This window comes from Lepisosteus oculatus, chromosome 8 (assembly GCF_040954835.1).
Source record: "Lepisosteus oculatus isolate fLepOcu1 chromosome 8, fLepOcu1.hap2, whole genome shotgun sequence".
NCBI classification, from domain to species: domain Eukaryota; kingdom Metazoa; phylum Chordata; class Actinopteri; order Semionotiformes; family Lepisosteidae; genus Lepisosteus; species Lepisosteus oculatus.
In genome coordinates this window covers 43,043,551-43,070,887 of record NC_090703.1, presented here as the reverse complement: position 1 = coordinate 43,070,887, position 27,337 = coordinate 43,043,551, and the positions used below count along the sequence as shown (strand labels likewise).

Here is a 27,337-nt window from a genome sequence, read left to right as displayed (position 1 = left end):
CTACAGTGGTGCTAGACATTTAATGTTGGATCATTTTGATCAATAAATGTATGAAAAAGTATATCCTTTTGTGTGTTATTTGTTTTATTGGGTTCTCTAGTTTTTACTTAGATGAAGATCTGATCAAATTTTAGGTAAAATGTATGCAGAAATTCAAAACATTCCAAGCACCACAGTATAGATGGGGATTATTAGGAGACCATGATTGGTAAGGGCTAATGGGAAATTTGGCCAGGACACCAGGGTTACACCCCTACTCTTTTCGAGAAATGCCCTGGGATTTTTAATGACCACAGAGAGTCAGGGCCCCAGTTTTAAGTCTCATCCAAAGGATCATCCAAAGGACAGCCCCTTTTTACAGTATAGTGCCCCTGTCACTAAACTGGGGCATTAGGTCCCACATAGGCCTCAGGGTAAGCATCCCCTGCTGGCCCCACTAACACCTCTTCCAGCAGCAAACTTAGGTTTTCCTAGGAGGTCTCCCAGCCAGGTACTCACACCTGCTGAGCTTCAGTGGGTTACCAGTTGTGGGTTGCAGGGTGATATGGGTGCTGGCTAAAATAATAAATAATAATAATTTATCTACTGTATGTACTGAACATGAGGTGGCATAGCGATGCAGTAGTTAGCATTGCTGCCTCACAGCACTAGACCCCTGGGTTCAATTCTGGATTTGGGATGATGTCTGCATGGAGTTTGTATGTTCACACCAAGTGCACTTGGGTTTCCTGTGGGTGCTCCGGTGTTTTTCCCACAGCCCAAAAACATACTGCACTGGTGGGTTAAGTGGCTTCTGCGAAAAGTGGCCCTGGAGTGAGTGTGTCTGTATGTGCTGTATCCTGCCTTGCACCCATTGTTATCGCAGGACTGCATTGGATGAAGGTCGGAAAATGGATGGATGGATGTACTGAACATTAGGACTGAATCACAGCAGGACTTCAGAGTTGTAGATGTAAAACGTTTTTCACCACTTTAGATTTATCCCTTTTTTTTAACAGTTATGAAATGCGTGACCATACGTTAGACTGTTCGTGTAATAATAGCACTGATTTACGTCACGTTTTTGGAGGCAACAACAAATATCAATAGATGATACTGGATTGGTTCAGCCCTCTTTCCGCTATATAGAACCCGCAGGAGAAGGGGAAATCGCATATTGGTTAAGGAATCAATTAACTGAAAATAATCTTTGCTTTTTAAAAAAGTTCTGCGAGTCATGACCGGACTTGGAAACCTAATGTTTAATTCATAACTGGTAAGGCGTTCAAGAGACCCCTTCCCACACACGTTATTATTATTATTTCTTTACCAGTTGCAGTTACATTTACAGTACGATGACGTATGAAATGTTTTTATTTAGGTATACAGTATTGGGTGTATGTAGAATACCATGCAATAGATACCAGCTTTCTTCATTGAATTACGCCGTCACAAAATATCTAAATTAAAGCATAATAGGTTTATTTTCCAATATGTATATAGAGAGACTCACATCTATGAATTCATGTCTTGATTATCAATAATACGGAAAGGAAGACCCCTAGTGGATGAATGTATATTTCCTGAGACAGTTACAAAAAACGAAAATACAGAAACATTGGAAATACGTTTGCAATTGCAAATGCTTGAATCTTGCAAATGCGTGACTTCCGTCACCCGCCCCCTGACCTCAGATGTGTTAAAATTACCTGATACCAATTCAATGTTAGAAAAAGTAACTGCTCTTAGGCGTTGCTGATTTGAATATTAGCATTCCTAAAACACGACAGTGCTTGATTGCCACACCTTAACATAAAACCTCTTTGTAATTTATAAAAGAATCCAACACTATTATAGTTGGATTATCTGGAAATACGCCGAAAAGACACCATTGAAAAAAAAATATTTGACATCTAAAAAAAATATACATTTTATTAAAGACACGTGAATTTTAATTGCGGATACAATAACTTCTTCAACCCCCTTCGTTTTTACACGTACATCGTAATGCGGAACCATTTTTCACGAACTAAATACTTCCAGGGACCTTTTTAAAACAGACCTCTCAAACTGACACAATGAGAATGCAACCAACCTTGAGTGTGCTGTATTAGCATATTCATTTTGTGGCCGTATACGTTTTTTTTTACACACATCGGAACTACAGCACAGTTTTGTGTCCTTACGTTACTGAAGTGGGCGTAGCTTTAAGTTAGGCTGTGGCGGGTTTCATGCTGTAGTTTTCACGTTTTTGGATTTGTTTTGCGATCGGTCACTTACAGTAAAAGGATGAAAAGAAAATCAACACAAAAATCAAGTCATGTAGTTGCTTGGCTTAACAAAGCAGAATGGGATCAGGTTCTCGAATATCTGTACTCCAAAGACTGTGCATTACAGAAATACGCTTTACAAAGACTCTCTGCTTGGAAAGCCAGGTAAGAAGACGAACTGAGATGTAGCATTTTGATCTTCGTTTCAAATAAGCATTAGTTTCCTGTGGCAGACTTGAATTGTTAAAAGAAACGTTGCTATAAATTTGATACACTTTTAAGGACGGTCTTTGTAATCTAACAATTTACAACGTCAGATAATACATTGTTATGTTATTGTTATTATAACGATTGCCTTTATGTGTTTAGGAATTTGTGATAATTATTCCTTTTCATTATTTGAATGAATATACATTTATAATGCATATTGTGAAAATCAGGATTAACATTCTATTCTTTAAAAGCTCAACCAAAATGTATAATAATAATAATAATAATAATAATCCACAGGATCAAAGTATTTCCAAGACTGCTGCATGTCTGTCTTTCTTATAGCATACATATACACGGTTCTGTGTGATTGGTGTTCTAGGTTTGTTAATAGCACACCTGTGGCTGTGGAGAGCACAGCAGAATTGGTCCGATGTCAAGTATTGGATGCCTCTGGAAAACTGGATACAGATGAACTAATCTTGCTGTATGGAATGGCTCTTGTAAGGTGAGAGTTTGCTCTGTTCAAAGTGGATTTAAGTGCATTAAGGTGGAGGATAGGAATCGCTTTACACAAAATGATTTTGGAGTAGTACACGACCTATCCAGCTTCTGTACTGTATGTTGCTGTAGTGTTCTCCAATCCAGGCCCTGCAGTCCGCCTATAAGTTTTTTGTTCCAGTTGGGCTTTTCTTTACTAGGGGTTATTGGTGCCTGTAACTGCTCTTCTTGCTGATTTCGATGTTTTATCCATACTCAGTCCTTTGTTTCTGAAATACCCTGAAGTGCATTATTTCCAACAAGTCCAGCACACAGAGCCTTATGCATTGCCATCTGAACTTGCCAATTAAAGTACTGGATCTCTTATGTTTTATTTAACAGCTCTTAATAAGTGATAAGAGGTGATGAAATGATTAGGCCAAGACCAGGAGTAAGAGGTGCTGCTGTAATCAATTGAAGTCCAGCAATCCAACAAACTAGAAGGGCTGAATCAGCCTTCCCTGTGTCTTAGCTTTCCTACTATATGTTCTTAATGACTAAAGAGTTTAGTTAATTAGTTTGCCTTCAAGAATTCATTTGAGAAACTTTCACTAAGTGTTAATGCTTAGATTAGGGTTGCCCAAATGTGGCCCATAAAGTCCCCTGTCCTGTAACTTTGATAGGTCTTTTTAAATCTTCATTCTGTCCAATTAAATTATTTCATCTAGATAATTAAGGGCTCAGGTGGAAATAACCTTCTGATCCTCCACGAATAGAGTTGTGCCTCCCTGTCTTGGAGACCCAGAAATTCTAAAACCACTGCCCTGTAGGTTTTTATTCCAGCACAGTCCTGAATGATCTAAATGAACTAATTATTGGGAGCAGTTCAATATTTTCCCAGCATTTCAGGTTCTTGTGATGTAAAGAGAGTAGTAAGACCAGAAATGTGGCACTTGAGGACTAAAATTAGGAACCCCTACTTACAGTACTACCTTGAAGATAGTAAATCCTTTGTGATAATATTTGGGCCAGTCTGCGAAAAACGCTATATGCAGTATGGTGTGTCTGTAACAGAGATTTTGGAGTGAAAAGTTATTTTGGTATTTGCCATCCGTGTTAATGTTGAGGAGCAGTACAAAGGTCAAAATGATGTTATTTTATATAGTTAAAAGTGTAGAATACCCAGTAAATCAAGGGAAGTGTTGCTAAAAGTGTGGCATTGATTTACTATGACTTCAGAAACTGCTCTCAATATTCTAAATAATGCCACCCAAAACAACGTTGCTATTATTTGCCATGTAATACTAACTTACACTTTACAGTTTAGAGGAACATAATCTCTTTAGTCTTCAAAAGAGGAGAGTATACTTAAGTTAAATGCAAATATTATGAAAAGAACTATTTCAAGTTCTTTTTTTTATAAAACCATATTTTAAGTAGTAGAAACAAGACCAATGAAAAAAAACATAATTGACTCAGTCAGTTATATCTCATGTTTGTCTTCAGTCATTGTTTTTGTGTAGTATTGTCATTATCACTAATTTGTGTAGCGTACTTGTCAATAGCCCAATTAGTCTGAAATCATGCAATTTTTTTGTGCTTCAGGTTTGTGAATTTAATCACAGAACGTAGGCAGAAGATAGTGTCCATTCCCCTGAGGCGACTGGCCAGTCAGGTTAGTAGGACTACTGGGCATAGTCTAAATGTCTGTTTCTTACACTTTGCTCAAAGTACTTGCAGACCTCCATTTGTCAGGCACTCAAAGGTCAGGTGAGAGAGAATACAACCTGTGTGAAAAGTGAGAGCTATGGTAAAAATATAATATAAAAATATAATTGGAGACTTTTTTATTGTTTTATTACATATGTTTGCAGTACTAGCACTGACCTTTTTTCACAAACCTATTAAAATAAAACAATTCCATGTGAAGGCTGTCTCCCTGGTACACTCTCCCAAGTAGAGTTGGATATGTAAAACTGACATGCCCAGGGAGCCCATTTATCATTTGGAAAATAAATTAACACAAACGAAAGTATCTCTGCGTTTAAAAACTAATAGCATGAAATAAACCTTTAAAATTATATCCTCTTAATGGACTGCATCAGGTCTGTGTACAAAAAAATCTGTAATAATATACAGAATGTATATATACATGCTATAATAAATGTCCCTGAAGTTTCCTGTTGTGTGCTCTAAAAATGATTAATAATTTCTGCTTGGATTACCAGTTAAGGAATTTAAAATGTGGTTTAACTAGATAAAATAAACTTGTTTTGTACATTTTAGATGAACATCCCAGAATGGGTAGTGAATCTTCGACATGAGATAACTCATGGCAAGCTCCCTACTTTGTACTGGTGCCGAAAAGGTGAGTGAACTAGTGCTTAAATATTTGTCCCTAGAAATAGTGCAATTCTGTGAAAGAGTTGCTTGTTTCTGTAGGATATTGCTGTTAAATCCAGACAATGCACAAGATGTTAAACCTTCATGAACCTACTGCCTTATTGGACCACAAATTAGAGCCATGAGATCATTATACAGCACATAAACCCTCTGCCCTCTGGATATAGGTTTAGAGTCCTAATTACTATCCGATGCTTCCTCCTTAAACCTCAAAATTAGTGTACAAATATCCACACTTATTTAAAGTTTAGGTTTTGTGTCTAGCAGTAAGACTATGTGATTCTGTTTGTGTTGTTGCTGACCCAGCTGTTTCTGGCGGACAAGCACAAGTAAGGCAGGAGAATTCAGTGAAGGCTGGTGCTCTCCTTTTTCTTGAGTTAACAGATAATTTGACAAATGTCTTTTTAAATTCTCCCCATTTACAGCTTTCAGCTTTACACACCTCTCCTTCAATTCCCCCTTCTTGTGGATGGGCTGGGTTTTCTTGTTCAAGTTTGTGAGAGTGAGTGTAGGATCCTCACTTTGAGCAAATTGAACTCTATGGCCTACACATTACTTGTTTGAAACTTGATTATGTCCCTTGCCAACTGTAGCCAGGATCCCCCACATAGGTGGTGTATAATTCACCAAGTTCAGCCTGGAAAGGGTAGAGATTAGTCTGGGAGGATGCTTTCAGTGCAACAGGAAAACCTACAAATTGTGAGGAATCTTCAGGTATTCATTGATATCACTGAGAGATTTACCATTCTTCCAGTTGGAGTTGACCCTGCTGTTGATTTTACAGTATGTCAAAGATTAACAACTCTACAGACAACATTGAGATTGTCTTATTCTTTCCTGAATGTAAGAGCCAGAGAGCTAAGTAATTTGCAATATTAATTTTAAAAGAAAGTGTAGATGCTTCAAAAGCAATAGATACTCTTGGAGAGTTTTATGTACAGTCATGTAAAATGAAAGTACACCCTCTTTTAATTAAATGGTTTTACTTATCAGGGTATGAATAACAATCGTCTGGTCCTTACCAAATTCTATAATTAGACAAATCTAGCCTCAGATAACAGACAACACATAACAGATTTCACTATGTCATTATTTATTCAACAAAAAGTAAGGCAAAATGCAGAACCCATGTGGGAAAAATTAAGTATACCCTTACTGCTTCCATAGGAATTAAGTTATTGCTGCTAAAGGTGGTTCGACAAGCTACTGAATCATGAGGTGTATTTAGTTTTCACACATGGCTTCTAAATGTTGGCTTATTTTGACATAGTGGAATCTGTTATGTGTTTTTTGTCACCTGAGGTTAGATTTACATAATTTTAGGACTCATTTACCATAATTTTTTATGTCCTGATATTTAAAACCATAGAATTGTAAGAGGGTGTACTCTCTTTTTCACTTGACTGTATGTGTAAGAAACACAGTAGTAGTAGTACACCTTGCTTCTACCTTGTTTTTCAGGTTGTAAGTTTGTTTTGGATTGGCTACATCAGGAGTACTGGTCTCGCCAGCTGGGAAGCACGCTAGCAGAGCCCTGGGATTCTGACTCAGTAGGGGAGGAAGAAGAAGATCTGGAAGTGGAAGATGACTTCACTGACAGACATAGAAAACGAGAAATTTACCGTAAGGAGAAACTTGAGTTTCTGATTATCTTTTGGTTGTGTAGCATGCAACAACAGTCTTGAAGATAGCTTGCTTATTAATTTATAAAAATATTTCTAGTTTAAGGAAAATCTCCTATGTCCTATCTTGATGATTCCCATTTCACATAAATGTAGTTAGCTGCAGATTTGAAACTGCTGGTTGGATGTCTTGAGCGGCCCTAAAAACACATTTATTCTGGATGATCTTTGACATGACATCAGCAGTGTTGATTCATATAATCCTAATAAGTGCAATAGTTTTGATTAGAACTTACTTAGATTTTATTGGAAGAATTCTTTAGATTTCTTGTTTCTATTTCTATAAATTTCTTGTCTAGCTATTTTAGTTATTCTTATAGTTTGAGACGATGATTTATTAAGACGTCACAGAGCATTGTTAAAGCCATAACAGTCCTTTCTATTTTTCCTCTTAGGGAAAGCAAGAGACTTGTTGTTATCCTACAAAAAAGAACAATTTCAGGTAATTTATTTTTTTTAAGTGTGTTCTTATTGTAAGTAGAACAGCATATTTTGTCTGCCATTGTCTTTCCAATACAGTACATACAGTAACCTGTTTTTTATCCCTTATAATTCTGCATATAGGGACTGAATGCATTACAAAGTAATTAACCAGCAGCCATATCACCCTGCAACTCACAACTGGCAGCCCACTGAAGCTAAGCAGGTGTGAGCCTGGTCAGTACCTGGATGGGAGACCTCCTGGGAAAACCTAAGGTTGCTGCCGAAAGAGGTGTTAGTGGGGCCAGCAGGGGGTGCTCACCCTGCGGTCTACGTGGGTTCTAATGCCCCAGTATAGCGACGGGGACACTATACTGTAAACAGGCGCCGTCCTTCGGATGAGATGTAAAACCGAGGTCCTGACTCTCTGTGGTCATTAAACATCCCAGGGCGTTTCTCGAAAAGAGTAGGGGTGTAACACCGGCGTCCTGGCCAAATTTCCCATTGGCCCTTACCAATCATGGCCTCCTAATAATCCCTATCTATGAATTGGCTACATTACTCTGCTCTCCCCACTAATAGCTTATGTGTGGCGCACTATGGGTGCCGTTGCATCATACAGGTGGATGCTGCACATTGGTGGTGGTGGAGGGGAGTCCCCATTACCTGTAAAGCGCTTTAAGTGGAGTGTCCAGAAAAGCGCTATATATGTATAAGCAATTATAATAATTATTATAATTGCTTACACGTATATAGCAGAAGACATTTTCCAAGAAAAAATGCTAGTGGTAATGAGACTCTGTTTTTAATATAGAATAAATTAATGCAGCAGAATTAATTGATGAAGTAAAAAAGAAAACCCATTTAACACTTATTAAACCCATTTTACACTCAATAATTCATTCATTGAGTAAAGGCATACAGTCTTATGCAGTTATTACACAGTAAATTTCATTTTTTTCCTGGTGAACATGCTTACCTGAATCCAACAGCAGATGGCACTAAAGCATTACATAAGAAAAGGGTCTTAGATTACAGGGGCAGTTCTTTACAAGTTTTTTAAAGAACAGGCATAGTGTATTACTATTAAATATTGTTGTATTGCATATTATTTTTTATTTGAAGTAGATGTTTGTGAAGGCTATCTTTGTAGAGAAAGCTGTTATCCTCCGTAATAGAAGCATGGCTGTTCATTTAAATTCAGCTTTATGATGTGAGCTTTCATTCATATAGTAAAGACTAATTAATCAACTACCTTTCAAATAGTACATTCCTTAACCTCAATCAAGTGCTCTCAGTGAAAAAAAAAGATCAAACTGAAATAAGTCCAACATACATCTTGTGTTCTCTTTGCCTTTGAACAGAATATAGTTTCCGTTGTATATACTGTAAATACCTGTGACTCTGTATTGAATTAAGTGGTTAGAAAATAGATTGTTAGCATTTTGCATTTGAAGTTACATTTTAAAAACTGAACATCAAATGGAATTGATCACTTTTAACCGCAACAAATTCACAAATTAATTATTAGGAAAATTATCATTTTTTTACAGCTGATTCACTAAGAATTCAATCCACATGATGATGTTGATTCATAATGCTTTATTATTCATTCATTATGCTGATGTTAGCATTTGTTAGCATTAACACAGCTAATCAACAGGAGGTCTACTGTGAATGTTAGTCAATGTAATTAGCATGTTGGTGCCACTGTCTTGTGGAATTCTGTCCCATACATCTTGTATGTACCTTGCTACTGGTCTGTCAGGCTTGGATGTGACACAGTTGTTCTATGATGCTCAGATATGGTGATTAGTTCATTCTCATCTCTCAAGAAGGCACTTGTTACACAAATAGCATGAGGGTGTTATCCTGCTAGCAATCTGTCATGGCAAGCCTGCAAAAAGGACAATATTTAAGGTTCCAGGACATTGCTCAATGTACTGTAGTGCCACACAGTCAGGTTGCAATCAATCAGTACTTGCAAGTCAGTGTTTCTGGTGGAGTGAACTAGGAGTTTAAAAATTTACAAGATGATGTGTCGTATCTGGCCACCTGTCATGAGTCATGGTGTTCCAGATTGTGGTCTGTCATTGATGGACTGTGTTTGACTGTAACATTTTACTAGGTTATAAATTGCTGACTGTGAACACCCCAGACGGCAAGTGAGAGTGCACTGACGTCCTTAGATCTCCAACATACTTGGGTGGCATGAAAGTGGTGTTCTCTTAAAAATGGAGCATCCAGTTCCATTCTGTCTTTTTCTTTCTTGATTTTCACCAGGCTTGATTAGCACAAGTGTTACAAAATAGGTGGAGGAAGGAAAATAGAGTGATTAAATAAAATGTTTTAATGTCTAAATTGAACCCAAGCAATATGTAAAAATGTCCAGTACATGAGTGCTTTATGTTCTCTAGCACAGAGTGTAAAATCAGAGTCAGACATGTCAAACAAATGTTTATTAATAATGAACAATAACAAAATTTAACAATGCACAACACTTACATATATATATGTTTCAGAAGCTTACATCTTACAGCCATAGAAAACCAGGATTCCAATTTAAAGAGCTATGTAGCACCTTCACAGGCCAACTAGAGAAAAACTCTGCATCCTAAATAAAAGAATATAACCCAAGACTAAATCTGTCTTCCTACTACATGGATGCCTGTTTCCCTGTTTTAAAAACACATCACCAAAACAGGAAAGAAAGTTTTTAATCAAAGGATTCCTCAAAAAAACGAAATCAGTTTTCTGAAATAAATAGGATAGCAAACTGTATTACAAGGTTTAAATTACTTCGCTCATACCTGGTCTACAATACTGATCAGAACAAGGTCTGCTTACATGGCTCAGACTTAGAAGAAGAGAAGTTGAAGTTGATGTTCTCTGTTTCCTTCCTTCTGGTTCCTTCTCCCTCTCTCTTCTTTGTCTTATGCTATGTTCGGTAGCTCTTGAGGGCAAACATTTGAATTAAAAACCCATTGTTTTTAGGTTTTCTGAACTGTGAATTGGCAGACACTATGTATTTTATGACCCCCTTAGCTGTAACCATAGGTTAAATCACCTTGTCACCTGTGAACTATCATTTCTTTCACATAATGCTTTGAAACAGAGCTAGAGTGTTTAATGGTCAGAAATTATTAATCATAATGTTACCAAAAACAGTAATATTTAAAATCCAAGTATGTTTTCTATACATACATTTCTTTTGATGCTCAGTGAAAATGTGTATATTCTATTTAAGGGTTAATGTTCTCTTAATGAGAAGTACCATTAGATGTTCTTACGTAGCAGTTTAATAGTACTTTACTTCTGAAGGTGCACACAATGACGTCCGGGCTGTAAACAGTAATACTTATTTTTAGCTTCTAGCTTGCATTAGATCCAAAGTTATTATTAGCAAGCCAGAAAAACATATTTTTTCCTTAACATCTTATTGTGCATGTTTCTAAAACGCTTGTTTTCAAAGTTCCTACAGCCTAAACCTTTTATAGGTTTCTAAATTAAACAAAATGAGTGTGGTCGCAATCACAGAAATGAGGTCCACCAAATCACATTTTTTCCAGTTTAATGTTTATTACAGCACTGAAACCACAGCAAGGGCAGCAAAATATATCATAGTAATACACGTTTTACTGCAGTGTTTTAAAAAACATTATGACAGTGTCGGACCACACACTTTAATAAGTAGGTCAAAGCCATAAATGGGTGACATTGTGTACTGTGAAAGCTCTTTGTAAGCAGTGCCTCATGTTACTAGGGCTGGAGGCCACTTCTCCTTAAACCAAGTGTTAACTTTACCTTAATTGGAAATATGGAAATCATCATTCTGTGGACTTCTTATGTGGTCAGTTGCTTGTTGCATTCAAGCCAAAAATGGGACCTTTTTCTTCTACCTTTGCATTCAGCTTACAGGGCTGATACAAGAGCAGGGGTAACTGCGTGCATGGCAGATGGTTCATTGTCTTGTCTTCCTGGTCATTCTCTGACACTAGTTTACTCTGCTTGCTGTCTACAAATGCCGTCACACTTTGGTGTCCTAAATTGATTCACGCAACAGGTGCTCACTTTGGAGCAGATGTACTTCAGTATAAGTGGCAGCCTTTATTATTGTAGAGTCTAATGAGTAATATAAGCAAGGCAATTTCATCAATCAATCCAAACATTAATCCATTCGTTTATACATAAAAACTAGTCGAGTATAAGGGTCTGATCTGTGGCCAGTGCAGACAAGCCAGTTGTAAATCAATGTGTTTGGCATCAATTTCGATGCTGGCTGCTGTATTTTTACTAACTGGAGCCTGCTGACGCATTGTGTAGGGAGTCCAGAAAATGGATCCTCAGCTAATTGCACATGCCAGTACTCTTAATACCACTAAGGACTTTATTTAGCAGTTTACAGCCAAATTAGAAGCTTCCTGTTACTAGTAAGACCAAGTCATTGACTTTCACATTACAGCGTAATTAGAGTGAAGATCAAAGGCGTTTTTAAAAGAATTTAATTGAAGGCATCTACTTTGTTGCAATATTCTCAAAGAAGTGTTTTCTTGGTCCGACGGATTATTTATAACTCAGGCTCGTCTGGTTATCGCAGCCAACCACATGACGCCACAGAGGTGTGTGGGAGGGGGAGTGGGAGAGATCCGAAATGTGTGAGAAATGTCTCTTTGAAGGCAGTAGACCATGTTTTAGCAGTGATGCTAGCCAGAACTAGGGATGAAATATTCAGCAGCAATCTAGTGTAGTAGTCTAGTTAAATTTGACCATTTCTTGAACGGGTAGATGAATCATTTTATTCTTACAGCACTTGTTTTGTAAGTGTTAGAACTGAATTAAACATATTTATTTGTGAAGTATGCTTGTTTTTGACATCATCTGTGTAGTTCCTGTGAAAACCTCCACAACATATTTTTTTCTCTTTTGGTATCTGTGCCTTTTCTGTTTATGGTTTTTCACCTCGGAGTGTTTGGATTTCAGTTATCTTGCTGTACAGCTAAAATCATGATGTTTTATGTCTTCTCATAATAGTGAATTGTCACCTAAATGATCTGTAAACACTAATTGGACTTTCTATAATGTACAATGAGTTTGCCTACTGGCAGTAAGTATATAGTTGAATGTGTAAGTTTTATTTGTAAAGCTGCTTACTGACTATTTTATGATGCCTGAATCCAATAATGACCAAATACCAAATGTTTCAGTGACAGGTTGGCATCTTGATGATGTCAGTCTTTTTTTTCTTCATCCAGGTTCTTGATGAACTTCATAAAGAGGACAAAGTAAAGAAACTATGGCCCAGTCCTTCTTCTGACTTGGAGTGGATAGTGATGCAAATCAAAGACTTTGAAACAGAGTCTAGGTTAGCCATTATTGCAATTTATTCAGACCAAAATGTATATTCTAGTTTTCGAATTAAGATGCCGTAATCTGTGTCCTGCCTTGCTGCATGTTTACCTTCCACCTATAAAGAGATAGATTGTAGTCATGACACTAATTTTGTAGTTGTAGTAAGTGTGCAAATGTGTTCATACAATACAGTGGAAAAACAAAGACCTAATATTTAAGGTAAGGTTGCAAATGACCAAGACATTTCCTTATTATGTCCTGTACTGCGGCATGGTGGCACAGTGTTTAGCATTTCTGCCTCATTGAGTTCACTTCTGGATCTGGGGTGCTTTCTATGTGAAGTTTGTGTGTTCTCCCTGTGTTTACCTGAGTTTTCCTCTGGGTGCTCTGTTTTCCTCTCACAGTCCAAAGACATACTGGCAGGTTTATTGGCTTTTGGCACAATTGGCTCTGGTGTGAGTGTGCTTGTGTTTGCCCTGCGGAGGACTGGTTTCCTGTCCACCCATTAGGCTCCAGTTCCCCTGTGACCCTGAATTGGAAGAAGCGATTGTAAAACTAAGAAGATGTGTGTTTTGTAGAAAACATGATGATAAACCTGGGTTGAAATGTTAAAATGCTGCCGCGTTTCTGACAGCAGGAAAACTTTCTTTGGCTCCGATGAGGAATTCCTTGCTGCTGTGAAAGATGTGAACACTCGCATCAACACGTTTTCCAGTTAAATATTCATTATCTAAGCACACAACAGCCCGCTAAGTGCAGTCTTGTACTGTTATTATTTGACTAAACATGTTGTAGATTCAAATTTAAATCCTGCCAAAAATGGCCAGATGGGCTGAATGGTTTTCTCTCATTTGCCGCCTTTCTTATGTTCTTCTCTCACAATCGATCTAAACTTGCCTGATTCCATCACAATCTTGCCTCTCAATTCTTGATTATGGTGGAAAGTGCCTAGACCTAGAATAGAGCTTTTTTTTGGTTGGCTAGTATGATTTCACAGAATCTTGCCCAGCTAGCAAGACAGGCGCTATAAAGAAGGACAAGGATACTGCAGAAAGCCTGACTTCGTTAACCCAAAGCTAAACAGTAGCTGTTTTTGCTATTAAGCAGGTCTGTCCTGCAGTAGCTTAAAGGTAAAAGCATTTGATTTTCTAATTAAAAATCAATATTTTAATCCTTAGTGTTTCTATCATCTTGCATTTTTTGGAAGTGAGAAGAGTTAGGACTACCTCTTTACAATTGTACTCTGCAAATGAAAATGCATCGGAGAAAGCAGGAGCTTTTTAATAATTATCTTGGAAGAACACAGTACATTTACAAATGAAAGGCCGTTTAGTCCATGGTGCTCATTTTGTCGCTCCCATTTTACTAATCTACGGATCTAGCCAAGCTGATTTTTTTAAGGAGCCCCCTGAATCTGCTTCAGTAACGTGTGGTCAGTTTGTTCCATGCTCCCACAGCCCCAGGTGTAAAAGCGTACCCCCTATTTTTCTTTCACTCTCTTTTAATGCACTCACTTCTAGTTTCCATTTGTGTCTTTGGATCCTTGTTTCACTACTAGTCCTAAATTATGTCATTATTATCAGAACAGAAGTATGAGTGTTCAAGGTGTGAAGAAATTGAAGAACAGTAGAGGTAATTGGTAATTGCAACCAGCGTACTGCAGTCTTGGAGGTTTCTTCTCCCTCATTTCATTTTCTTTGTGTCGATGGCGTTTAAGCTGGGCTCTTTCCACAGCATGTCCACCCACACTGCACAACCTTGTATTGATTATTAACTTACTTTGGGGAATCCCAGCATGGCAACCTCCCACACATACCATGCTTCACACACACACACACACAGATTTTTTACAAAAACTAAGACTGAGATGGAAAAATCAGAAGTAATATGCCTATATTTGTTTATGCTTACTGGTGCTGTAGGAATCTATGAGGTCCAAAATGTACAATTGGAAATATTATACATTTACTATATGAACAATAAAAGCTGCTTTGGAACAATTAAGGGTTTTTTGTTCCATCTCGTTTACCCTGCATTTTTAGTAGTGTCAGTGGTTTATGCGGTACAGTGTGGGAAAAGGTGTTTTTTTTTAGCCGTGGTTATCACAGGCTATATATGACTTGACATTTGAGTGAAGAAACCAAAGCCATAACATTTGCGCTAAATAGCCTAATTATTCTTTTTAAAGATCACAATGCAAATTACTGTTAAGTCTTTTGATCTACTCTTCCCTCAACCTGTACATTCTTTTATGTTTAACTTTATCATAAAATATACAATAATTCACTAAAATGGTACAATAAATCATTTTCGGGTTATTTTGCATAAATATGCAGCCATTCCTTGATTTTTTTTAATAACTTGTACCTAATTATTATTTGTAGGCTCATTTGAACAAATTGTGTAGAAAACTGAATAGAGCTGTGATTGGGGTTCCAGTAACGGAAAATGGCTTCAAACGAAAAAGGAATGCATTGCTATAGAATCCTATGTATGTCAAGAAAACACAGGGAGTGTCTTGTGTGTAGGTGTTCCTTTAGACCATGGTGTTTGGAAAGGTAGCCACCCACTCCCTCTATCTTTACTGCCGTTGAGACTGACAGATTGAAATGTTTGATATGCAACTCTGCCTGATGCCAGAATTAATGAGAAGCTCCACTGAAACTGCTATTGTAGGAGCTTTAGCTAAACTTTATGATTCTGGTGCATATATTTCATCCCTTGATCATGGAGGGCTAGAACTGGTCACGCTGCTTAATTAAAACTTGATACACCTTTTAATACATCTCTGTGCTGCAATTACCCCTGAATTAAATCGTTTTGGGTGATTTTTGCTGAATGTTCTAGACTGTGCAGCCTGCCTATTGTCTTAAAAGTTATTTCTCTCCCTCAACAGACTGTCAGTGAGTACAAGAACGTATTCTTTATGTTTCTTTTCAATCTTCCGGGCGATTTTCCCTTGTGAGGTTTTTAGGTCACCCATAGAATAGTGTCACCATAACAGCCAAATTAAAACATTTCAAGAGGTAGAATTCAGTGAGTATATGTTTAGGTGACATGTCGAATAGACCCTACAGTACTGCACTTTAAAGAACAAAAGAGTTTTGTCCAATGCCTACTGCATGTCAGAACGGAACGGGGTTATTTGAGAGTTATTGATTACCTGAAAAGCTCCTGTTTTTTTTTATAGAGAGGCTTTGCTGGATGTTCTGCTTGGTGATGGCTTTCTTGTCCCAACATTGGAACAGCTTGAGATTTTAGATATCGAACCTTCAGGTAACAAAAATGTGAGACTGACAATTGTTCAAAATGTGAGATGAATTAAGTTTCATCGCCTAAAATTGTGCTGAATTTCGCTCCAGACAGCTCTGATACTTCAATACCCTGCATCCCTCGTCTGTTTCTTCAATTCTGGCTGCCACTTCTACGGGTCCTTAACTCCCATATGTTCATCCAGACGATGACTGAGAAGCTGTTTTTGCAGCTGCAGCTCTGCAGCGAGACCTCTGAACACAGGACTTTCTACATCTCTGGTTGGATTTCTGAAATCCTGTCCTGCAATAACAGAGCAGGTATGCTACCTCTTTTCATCAGGTGCATTGAGTGATAGTCATTAAGTGTGTTCTTAAAAATACACATACATTTGTCACACATGGCATGCAAGAAAAAAATCTTCAGTTTCTTTGTTTCTGGGCTGGGCTAGATTTGGTGATTTGTAATTTATAAGTAATACATGTATTGACACCACTTGTAGTTGTTAGTCAGGTTTTAATGTAACACATTTTTAACATTTAGCATTACATGTTTGGGATGTTTTGTGCCTTAACTGATATGTAGCATTGGAGACTTAATTGTTTTCTTTGTAAGCATTTATCCATGAATAGTGTTCAAAATGTGTCTCGGATACTATAGACAATCTCTAATGACATGATCATTTTTCTTTTAAAATGCCAAGCTGAAGAGATTTTTTTAGTAGATAATTTCTATTCGACTTAAAGTTCCTTAGAAAACCAAGGACTAACTTCCTTTCTGAGTTTCATTTTCAGTTTATTACCATTTTCACCAAACATGAAAGGTGAAATGTTTCTGGTTTCTATAATAATGGGAAATATTTTATTTTCTGATATGTGAGTCCACTATCTTTAGTCACTTCGGAACAGGCTGATTTCACTTCAAATACTGTTGATATTGGTACAATTACATTTCTTTTTTCCATTGCATCTCTAAATGGAGATGGGTATGACATTAGTCATAACTGAATCATTAAAAAATCAGAAGAGATAATTAAATGTGACCGATCTGCTTGGAGAACTCAAGTATCAGTATTTGAAATTAACTTTATGTTCCAAAGTATTGTCCACCTGTAACTACTTATTTTTATTATTTTTTTTCAGTGTCCTTTTAATTGGGTAATACCTTTTTAATGCAAACCTGTAATCAGGCCTGTTAAGTTATTTTGTTAATTCTGCGTTTGTGTTAATTAGTAGCAGGCATATATTGCTGAATACATAGGGTGTATTTTTTTTTATTAAAACACGTTTTGTTTTGTGTCGTTGTATTAGATTAGTCATGAATGTGATGAATTGAAAAAGGTTGCTCTTAATTTACTCATGGTCTAGAATTGACTTCTGGTTTTCTAATGAGGTTCATTGAAAGGGGAGTATAATAATATGTCCTGTCATGAAAGGAGGCCAATTGTCTGACTTTTCAATAACTTTGATAATCAAACATGGTGTTTTTCCTAATCTTGCCCTTTTTTAGGGAAAACAGTCAAAGGTCTCACTCCAAGTCAAAGGAAAATGAGAAACAAATTTCAGATGTTTGTGAACCCAGTTCGCCTACAGTGGAAAAAGCTGCTGTCGTTGTGCCTTGATGCTCCTTGTGTGGCAACACCACACTTGCTGCAACAGTAAGTTTTGACCTTCCCTGACTGGGACTCTGCAGTGTGCAACAGAGACTGAGAGAGGGTGCTTCAGCCCTCAACCCCATCTCCCTTTGTCCCTTTAAGGTTCCTGTTCTCCATCTCACATTCTTAAAAAGTACTCAAAAGTATGATATAAAATAGTTCAAAGAGTGGACAGAAAAAGCAGGTGCAATTTATGTGAAAGGGCAGCAGCTAAATTGATAGTATGGAGAAGGATTCAGTCTGTGATATTTTATTTGACACTACTGCTACCTAACCATTGGTGTATCCCTCTACTCCTCATACACAGCAAATAGAAGGCGTTGGATAAAAGTTCCTTTGTTACATCCCCCAGGTATTCAAGTTCACTTGATTATTGTTGCTGAGGTGACTTGTTTTTCTCTTCCATAGACTTATTTCGTGGATGAGTAGATTGTTCCTTCAGCCTCACCCAGGGGCAGCTCCTCCCACTTCTATATTAATTTGGTCTGCAATTTCCTATTTCATCAACAGTGAAATGTCTGGAGTAGTTCAAATAACATGAAAAGCAATACAATACCTCTGTTGGTAATGAGGCAGAAACCCGCAGACCTTTGGCATTCCTCTGTGTCCTGACAAGTGTATGAGTCACAGGGTAGATTCGTGTATTGCGGATTTGGACAATGACTTACCGATTTTGTGTTTCTTTTTTTTAAGGTCTCTGTAAGACGGAATTGGTTAGAGAGCATTGTACTTTTTCGTCGCATTGAGAAGCCCCCCTTGAAAAAACATTTTCTAAAAATCCTTTGTGTACCTTATAGCTTGGAAGGGTCAATTATGATGAATTGTAGAGATCATCACCAAAAGAATGTTTGTATTTATACCACTGAGACACCAGCCTACACAGCTGGATAGTGCATGTCCACCAGAATCATCCCTAGCAATGGCAGCCTTTGAAGGTCGATCTTTGCTCTTGCAGAATCCTGACAGATATGGACAAGCCCTTACCTCACGACACCCAGCAGAAGCTGCTTCATCTCTGCTGCATCTACACACAGAGAAGTGGTTCCTGCCCTTCCCCAGACACAGAGCAACAAGAACAGCCTGTTTACACATTGGAGACTCTTCACAAGAGGGCCGTGAAAGAGTCTCCACATGTTGTCACCCACAATTCCAACACAATGTCCCAGGCCATCCCAAAAGACCCAGTGACAGTACCTGAGATTAAGGAGGACCTACAGGAGCACCTGAGTCTAGAGGTCATAGCTGAGAGAGCAATGGCACTGAAGGGGTCACCGTGGCAGATATGCACAGGTAATACCATATTATATATATACTGTATATTCTCTAAAATCAATCACAGCTCTGTTTAGCCTATTGTTGCTTTGATTACTACAGATTGTCTTAGGAATTAAACTTCCCAGGAAAGAGATACAAGCAGTTATCTTCTCAGACTTATTTAAAATATTCTGAATTGTATTACTTTTACACCCCAACACACCCTTACTGTCTCGAGCAAGGCTAGTTCCTTGGTGCATATTAATATTGGCATTTTTCAGTTTGTTGCGCCCTTTAAGCTGCATCCTATACGATGGTTACTCATACGTGGGGTTTTTAACCAAGTAAAAGGTGTCCCACCCTTATTTCTTAAGTTGTATCTGTGACAGGCCTCACAATGATAGTATTCTACACTGTTCTCTTCAGAAACATGAACTGAGAATTTTTTTTTTTATCAGACACCCCTTTCAACTACATTCATAGAAAACTAGAAACAATTTTCCTTCAAGCTGTCTCACCCATAAGTTTTGAATTGGTGTTTTTCAGACAACGTGAAATGGAAGAATTACCCACTTGGTAAAGTGCCAGGTCAGTCTGATGACCCAGGTTGCCTGATGGTGGACAGTTTCTCCACAATATCAGTGTTGGATCAGCTTCTTGATATTGACAAGACAGCCCCCCACAGCACATACACCAGGTAAGCTCCCCAAATTTAATATGTCGATACAAACTTAATTAATATTAATTACCATTAATACGATGAAGCTTATACAGTGGAAATATATCCAGTATCTTTAAAGCACCAGTTATATTGACTGAAATATTTTTTATTCTTTAAATTATTGGGGAGGAAATGCTTGTGAGGATTTATTTTGGGGAAAACAACTTCGTCTATTCCACAGAAATACTATTCCACATTTTAAGAATAAAAGCACAAAACTCCATGTGTTGGTCTCCTTACGTATGCTAGACTGAGAAGTGTTTTGTAACTGCACACCAAGAATAGGAGAACAGAGTTAGAGAGTCTCAAAACTAGTCCTTAAAAATCCTTATTAGGAAATATTGTATTGAATTCCTGGTCATGTTAGCAATTCATAATTTTTACTGGAAATGTCCAGTTGTTGTCTGATGTCATTTTCTTAAACCTTTAAAGATAGATAGATAATACTTTATTAATCCCGTAGGGAAATTGATGTGTTACAGCAGTCCAGCCCAAGACAAGCAAAAACAGACAACAGAATAGTTATAAAACAAAAGACAACAAAATAAATAAATAAAAAATAAATACATAGGCATAGAATAAGTAAATAAACTGGCATAGAATGTTATTCAAGCCATAAGCCAAGTCTAATTGTTCTTTTTTAGTAGAAGACAAATTTTTCCTGTGTTCATGAAAGACGGATTGTTGCGAATTTTCTTTTTCACCACATTGTTTTAAAAAGATCTCACTGGTTGTCTTTTGTTGATTAATCAACCGAAATATCTATATATTGATGTATATCTGCTTGTAGTTGAGTTTCTATGGTCTAATTTCAGTCTTGCTTTTCAGTCTGTTTGGATTCTGTCCTAAATACCATTGTAAATTTAATGCTGTTTACATTTTAAAGATGGTACTTGGTCACCAGCTCTATTTTTGTGGATGGTGAAATGTCACCATGACAGGCCTTCAGTCAGTGTACGATTAGGAAGCTGCAGCTGTGGGCTGTCCTATTTATATGGCCTGTCTAACTTCCCTTGAGAGACTGCTCTATTCTCTCGGCCCGCAGAGTGACTGCACTGGCCCTCTCGGAGGGAGAGGGAAGAAATATCACTCCCCTTAAAGCAGCAGTGTGTGTCAGCAGAGAGCTCTCCCGAACCCGCAGTGTGTAATAATAAAATAAGGGTGTGTGTGCAGTCTGTGTTTGCCAGAGAAATGTTGGGGCCTGGGTGCTGGTCTGGACTTTTGCAGAGGTGTAGGGAAAGCCACTGGAGAAGGCAGCAAAGGTGTTGGCTGCTCTCTGGGAATTAAGTCGGCAAAGGGCCAGGGATCTGTTCGAGTAAGTGAGGGAAGTATTATTGAGGTCACCAGCTATCAGCTGGAATGGCCATGAAGGTATGTGAAATGCAGATAAAAAGGAGTTTATGCTGTCTGCCAGAGCTTTAAAAGAGAGCCTGTTGAAAATCAACCTTATGAGCTGCTTCTGAGGGGGACGTGGTGGTTGCCATTGATGCAGCAGGGCTAGACACCATTCTTGCTGTAGGCCCATAAATGATAAACGCGTGCTTGGAGGCACCTGAGAAGCCGCGAGGTCTGGATGGCCAAAGGCTGTCAGCTGCTGATGTCAGGGAGGTGTGGCCTGTTTCTTTGTGAGAGTGAACAATGTAGAGTAAGATAGTTAATGGAGAACATCAAAGAGGAAGAATGTGTGAGCGCTAGGAGCCCAGAATGGAAAAGGGCAAATGGCGGACCACGGTAAGGAGACACGCTGGTAGGGTCCAGTGTATGTCACACTGTGGAGCCAGCAGGGAATAGTGTATTCCCTGGTGGTGTGTCGGACTACTGCAGATCTTTTTTCCTGTCTAGAAAGAACACCTGAGAATGAGTGAAAAAAGTTTGTGAAACTTGTCTGCAAGTGTTTTGTACTGAGATTGTAGTTGTAATACAAGAGAGCAGGGGTGCTGTAATCCCCCAGCCCTGTTGGAAGAAGGGTGGGAGGACTGATTATTAAGCTCCTGGCTCTCCTGGTGGATGTGTAGTTGGGGAAACTGAAGAGCAGGAAACTGTATTTCCCCTCCTTGATGGAATAAGGGTAGGAGGGCTGATTGGTTGCTTCCTGGCTCTGCCGGTGACCTGGAGTTGAAGAGAGAGCAGGAAGTGCAGCCAGGAGGTGTCCAACTCTGTGTAATAAGAGTGGTGTGGGCAGACTGTCTAGACCCTGGCTGTCTGGCTCTGAGTGATGTCTAGTATGTGTCCACTTCAGGAACAGAGAAGGACCCTGGTACTGTGTGTTACTGAGTGGAAAAATAAACAGTGAGTAAGCAAGTAAGAAAATCATGTACAGATGGGCCTACAACAAGTTCACTTGTTATAGCCACATTAAACTTTTTTGTTTTTTAACAAAATGTTTGAACCTTTAGATTCAGTAACTGGCGGTACCTCCTTCGGCAACAATAACTTCAGATAGACATTTCCTGTGACGGTTTATCAATGTCTCGCATTGGCTTTTTGGATCGTTTTGTTAAATGAGCCAAATATATTGTATGTCTTTGTGTTATGTATTTAATCAGGTTATGTTTATCTTTCATTAAGACTTTCATATATGTAGAATCAAGTTTTATGTCTAAAATATACAATATTGACCAACCTAGGAAGGTCACCACCCTTTTCTCTGTACTGTATATGTGGATTAAAGCTTTCCTGGTTATAACTCTGGAGAAAGCACTTCTTTGGTGTCTTGAGTTCACACTCTGTGACATTCAACAAACATGAGAAGCACCCTTAAAGGAAGCTGAACCATGACGTTCAAGAAGCAGCTGCTTCCTGTAGAAATCACCAAGAAAAATCTTGGCCACCGCGAGTAATGAAGACAACTTATCCAAGTGGGGAAAAAATATGACTGCACAGTTGCTTTTCCAAGGACTTGAGGGCTGTGTCATAATAAGGAACGAAATTTGGTGTGTAGACACAAATCACTCTGTAACAATAGTCCCTTTCATGTGGCTGCTATAGAACTGAAAATCATACAGTGAAACACTATGTGAAAGTCTCATCGATCTGCTCCAGAGTCTCCTTGTTTTGCTTATTTGATAAAAAGGTTTGGAAGAAAGAAATTCCTTAATGTCAGTGTATATCGCTAACCATCTATACACACACAATAAGAAAATTAGTAAATCTGCATAAAACAGAAAGAGATACCCCAAATAATAACTGCAGATTTCAGAACGAATCATTAAAAGTAGCTTGTGTTAGTTGATACCTTCTTGTTGTTTTTTTTATTTTTAACATCTTAACATCTAACAGTTGTACAGAAACACAGCTAACCTGTTGAGTAAATGTAGCCCACAAGCTGAGATTCCAGCATCATTTATATGTTATATGGCAGTGTTCCTTTAAAAAGACAGACTTCTAGTCAAAGTATGGAGAGCAGCATATACAGCACTCTACATGCAACGTCAGACCAAGCGGTGGGAGCATACTCAGTACAGCCCTTTTTATAGAACTCATTAAAACATCCCTGGGAAACTCTGTAGGGGTGGCATGATGACAGCTGAATTATTGTTTTAATACATTTCTAAATCACAGTCCCAGATCCACTGAGAATATTAGAAAGTGCTCTTGAGCTTGAGTTTTTGACTAAGTATTTAATGTGAGGACCGGTTAGTTAAAGAACAGATTTATAAAGATATTTGACTTCACATAATTAATTTCTTAACTAAATGTTTAGAAAAAACTTCCCGTTCCTGAGTCCTTTATAATTGGTCTCAAAATGACTCTAGGCATTAATATTCATACTGTATGTTTGTTTCCTTAGCATTCTTTAACACATTGTTACACACCTCCAGAAAGATTTTTCTTTGCCTTAATGTGTGCTATAATGCCTCTTTGGAATTCCGTTTGAATGAAACACTGGACGCTGCTCACAAGAGTTTTAAGAAGGCTCCCTGTGTGTCATGTCGTGTCATTTGCCTACCCGGCAGGCAACGAGCACAAGGCAGGGTACACCCTAGACATGGCGCCAGTCCATCGCAGGGCAAATGCAAGCCAATCAACATGGGGACAATTTGGAGGCCACGGTAAAGGCTGAGGGGGGAAATTTGGCCTGGACATGGGGAAAACTCCCTACTCTTATCGAGAAATGCCAGGGGATCTTTAATGACCACTGAGAGTCAGGACCTCAGTTTAACGTCTCATCCAAAAGACAGGGCTCCCCTTTTTAAAGAAATAACGCTCAGTGCTATATAACACTTTAACGTGTGGTACTCTGGAATTTATAAAGAGCTTTTCATTGGCAAACTAATTTGTGCATGTAAAAAATAAACGATAATCTGTTTTTACTAGTAGTGTTTTTCTAATAATCATTGGTTATTGTGTGGAAAAGTAACACAAGTAACAACCTTTCTGTCATTATATAATAAAGGACTAATTCTCATTACAGAAACCCAGATTGGGATTTTTTAATATAATGGTTTTGTATGGCTTTTCTTTCGCTTCCACTGCTCTGAAAATCGAATCCGGTTAGTGGGAGTTAACTCAATTCTCTTATGTGAGATCCTGGAAACAGAATGCATCTTATTAGCCAACCTACAGGGAGTTTGGGCTTCCCCTGTAGTGACAGAAACGTCATTTCTTCTCCATATGCTGCTGCTAATCTGATTGTGAATTTATTTAAAAGTTGGTTCTCAGATTTTCCCATTTTTCTCTCATATTCTTTTCATTGGTTTCTGTGAGAAGAATTTTCTGCTTCAAGCATATTATTACGTCTGTGTACTTGTTCACTTGCATCATTTGGATATTTTACTAGGACCTGTGAAAGAGGCATACCAAAGGAGTTTATTAGGTGTTGATTGCAACTTTTGTATAACCTAAGGTTTGTGACAATCTACCTCTGTGCTTGAAAAAGGAGTTACTTGGCTATTTTGTACCTTTCTTTATGTAGTAAACTCATGAATTGTAAGTAAAGGTGACAAAGACAAACCCATAGCATCAGAAAATAATTGTTCTAATTTTACAGATTAGAATAATTTAAATACAAATTTTGTTGTAATTAATTTATAATCTGTTTAAATACAGATTGCTTATTTGTCCATTAACATATAAACCCCCAAACCTGCAAAAACACTCAACAGCTCTTTATTGCAGGGAGTTAATACTTCTGTAATTGGTTGAAAAATATCAATGCTTTTTATTTAAAAACTAAACTAAAAAACACAAAGTTGTGTTCTAAATGTTTGTCATCAGAGTAGTTAAATGGATGATTGCAAGCCAAAATTTTAGAATCCGAGAATCATATCATTAACATATTACTCATGTGTGAAAAACTGCTGGAGGAGTCAAGATAAAGGACAGAACCTATTTAATATTTCATGATCATTTACAAGAAAAACTCAAAGCAAACAGACCTTCCTTGTTTAGTGACCAGTGTTTTAAATATTATTGGATGTTGCTAGGTAACCTGGTAGAACACAGCAGAGTGTGGGCGGAAAGTAACTTTATTAAATCAGGTTTAGCCTGGTTGTTACGTCTGTACGGAGTGGAGCTGCGTCACACTAGCAGTGCTGGTGGTAAATACCCTAGAGTGAAGAGTGTTTGTGGAGACAGTGCTGGGCTTTTATGTTATGAGAAGGTCATGAATCTCAAAGTAAGAGTAAAAATAAAATGGGGAGAGGGATTTGGCGGACATGCACGGATACCTATGTTTGTCTTGTTTAGTCTAGTGCCATCAGTAGTGCTGTAAAATGAGGAGAGGTATCAATAGTTTGTGTTGCCAAATACTGAGATAAAATCAGGTTTAAATGGATGTAGTGACATGACAATGATATTGCGTCCAAGTCTGTTGTAGTTGAACAGACCTTGCAGTAGTATGGGGAATTCATTGGCTTTGAAAGTGTCTGGCACAGCTCTCTCAGTAAAACACTTGCTATCTTGCTGCTTTTAACAACTTTTTTTTTTTTTTACAGTGAATCTGGACTAAACCATGCTGTTACCGATGGACCATTGTGGACACACAGTGATCTTAGCAAACTGAAAGCAGGCCTACAGTTGTTTTAGAAAAATATATTTTACATAATGAAATAATGCATAGAAAAAAGAGGACATATTTTCAGTCTTTATTTTAATGTGGTCAAGAAAGATTGGATTACAGGGAACACACAAGACCTATATGTGGTCATTCATAGAACTATTGATGGGATTTAAAGATCTTTAGTGTCATGAAATGTAAACATCTTAATCCAAAGTATTTTTTTTTTATTTGTTGGTGACTGTCCAGACAATGCAGCTTTAGCGTACTGGAACTGCTATGTTTGTTGTATGGTGCTCCGTAATCTCTTGCAGACATGCTTTTTGCAGACGTATTTTTACTTGTGTTAGCCAACCTTTCAACTGTGGAACCAGTTACCTTTAAAACAAAAAAATGAAATGCCTGAAAAATTCTTCTCTGATGTATTGTGTTCAGAAGAACATCTGTTAACAGTGAAATCTGTGGACCAAAGCCTGTACAATCCAACTGTTATGTCATCTTATGATTAAATGTAATAAATAGGGTTTTTTCTATCAAGAGTGTACTGTTTTTGTGTTTCAGTTAATGAAGGGTAACTTAAGTTTTGTTTCCCAACGGCTCAAAGTGTCAATTACTAGTTGAATGAAAGAAGGCTGCTGTACATGATCATGTTAGTATATAGTTCAGGTGGGTAGCTGCGTCAGCATGCGTAGGCTGCAAAGGAACAAGTAATAGGTTTATTCCATGCTGAAAAAAAAGAAGAAAGAGAACACAACGTTTCGGCCGTGGAGCCTTCTTCAGGTGTGCTCACACCTGAAGAAGGCTCCACGGCCGAAACGTTGTGTTCTCTTTCTTTTTTTTTTCAGCATGGAATAAACCTATTACTTGTTCCTTTGCTTGCATGTTAGTATATATATTTATAAGTGGCTATACATGCACAGTGTGTGTATTCAGAATTGGCTACACACATACATATAGTATATATACTGTATATACAGTAGGACTCATCTTGGGTGATTTCTGAACTAATAAAAGGACCTCCTGCAGACTGATTAAAAAAAGGTACCCTGCTGTGTAACTGTGGATTACAATGTACAGCTACTGTAGATCTTGATTTACAAGGCAGATGTGTTTCTAAAGAATGCAGTGTAAATGAAAGTTCCTCATAAGAATACATGAAAATAGGTTGGTGTGTTCTGGGTCCAATCCAAACCAGAGAGTAGAACCAAAGAAAACACACACATGTCACACGTGTATTCACACAAGATGTTTATATACTGTAGTTGTACTAAAAGTTATTTTCATGTGTTTTTTATGATGATAAATTCCATGTATAATGTAAAGACTGTTAGTAATCTTGTTAATAGGTGCATCTCAACTGAACAACTATCTTTGGCCCTTTATCTCTCACTAATAAGCCCTTTAAAATGCCTCACAAGTTAAATTACAAACATTTTTCTGTATATATGTTATATAAATTGAGGAAGGTTGTAACATTGTGTCGTGTGTGAAATTTAAATAGCATGAAATGTGTGTCATGCTACTTAATACACATGATATCACATCTCTGGGAAATGTTTTGCCAGTTTTGTCTGTCAATTATTTGTCCTTTTGCCTCTACATCTTTTCAGAGTGTTTTTAAATATTGAATCACTTGAAAACATCTTTATATGTGTATCAAAGGCA

At 37.7% G+C, this 27,337-nt stretch overlaps 1 protein-coding gene across 1 annotated transcript; it reads left to right on the top strand.

Moving 5' to 3' along the window:
• Positions 1-2,002: 2,002 nt before the first annotated feature.
• Positions 2,003-26,209, top strand: las1l (LAS1 like ribosome biogenesis factor). The gene is made up of 13 exons (XM_006632818.3): positions 2,003-2,414; positions 2,842-2,967; positions 4,545-4,614; positions 5,226-5,307; positions 6,804-6,965; positions 7,420-7,466; positions 12,697-12,806; positions 15,984-16,069; positions 16,156-16,365; positions 17,555-17,702; positions 18,655-18,989; positions 19,500-19,650; positions 25,611-26,209. Exons 1-13 carry the CDS (start codon positions 2,269-2,271, stop codon positions 25,699-25,701), a joined length of 1,764 nt encoding a protein of 587 aa, XP_006632881.1. The 5' UTR covers positions 2,003-2,268; the 3' UTR covers positions 25,702-26,209.
• The last annotated feature ends 1,128 nt before the right edge of the window (positions 26,210-27,337 follow it).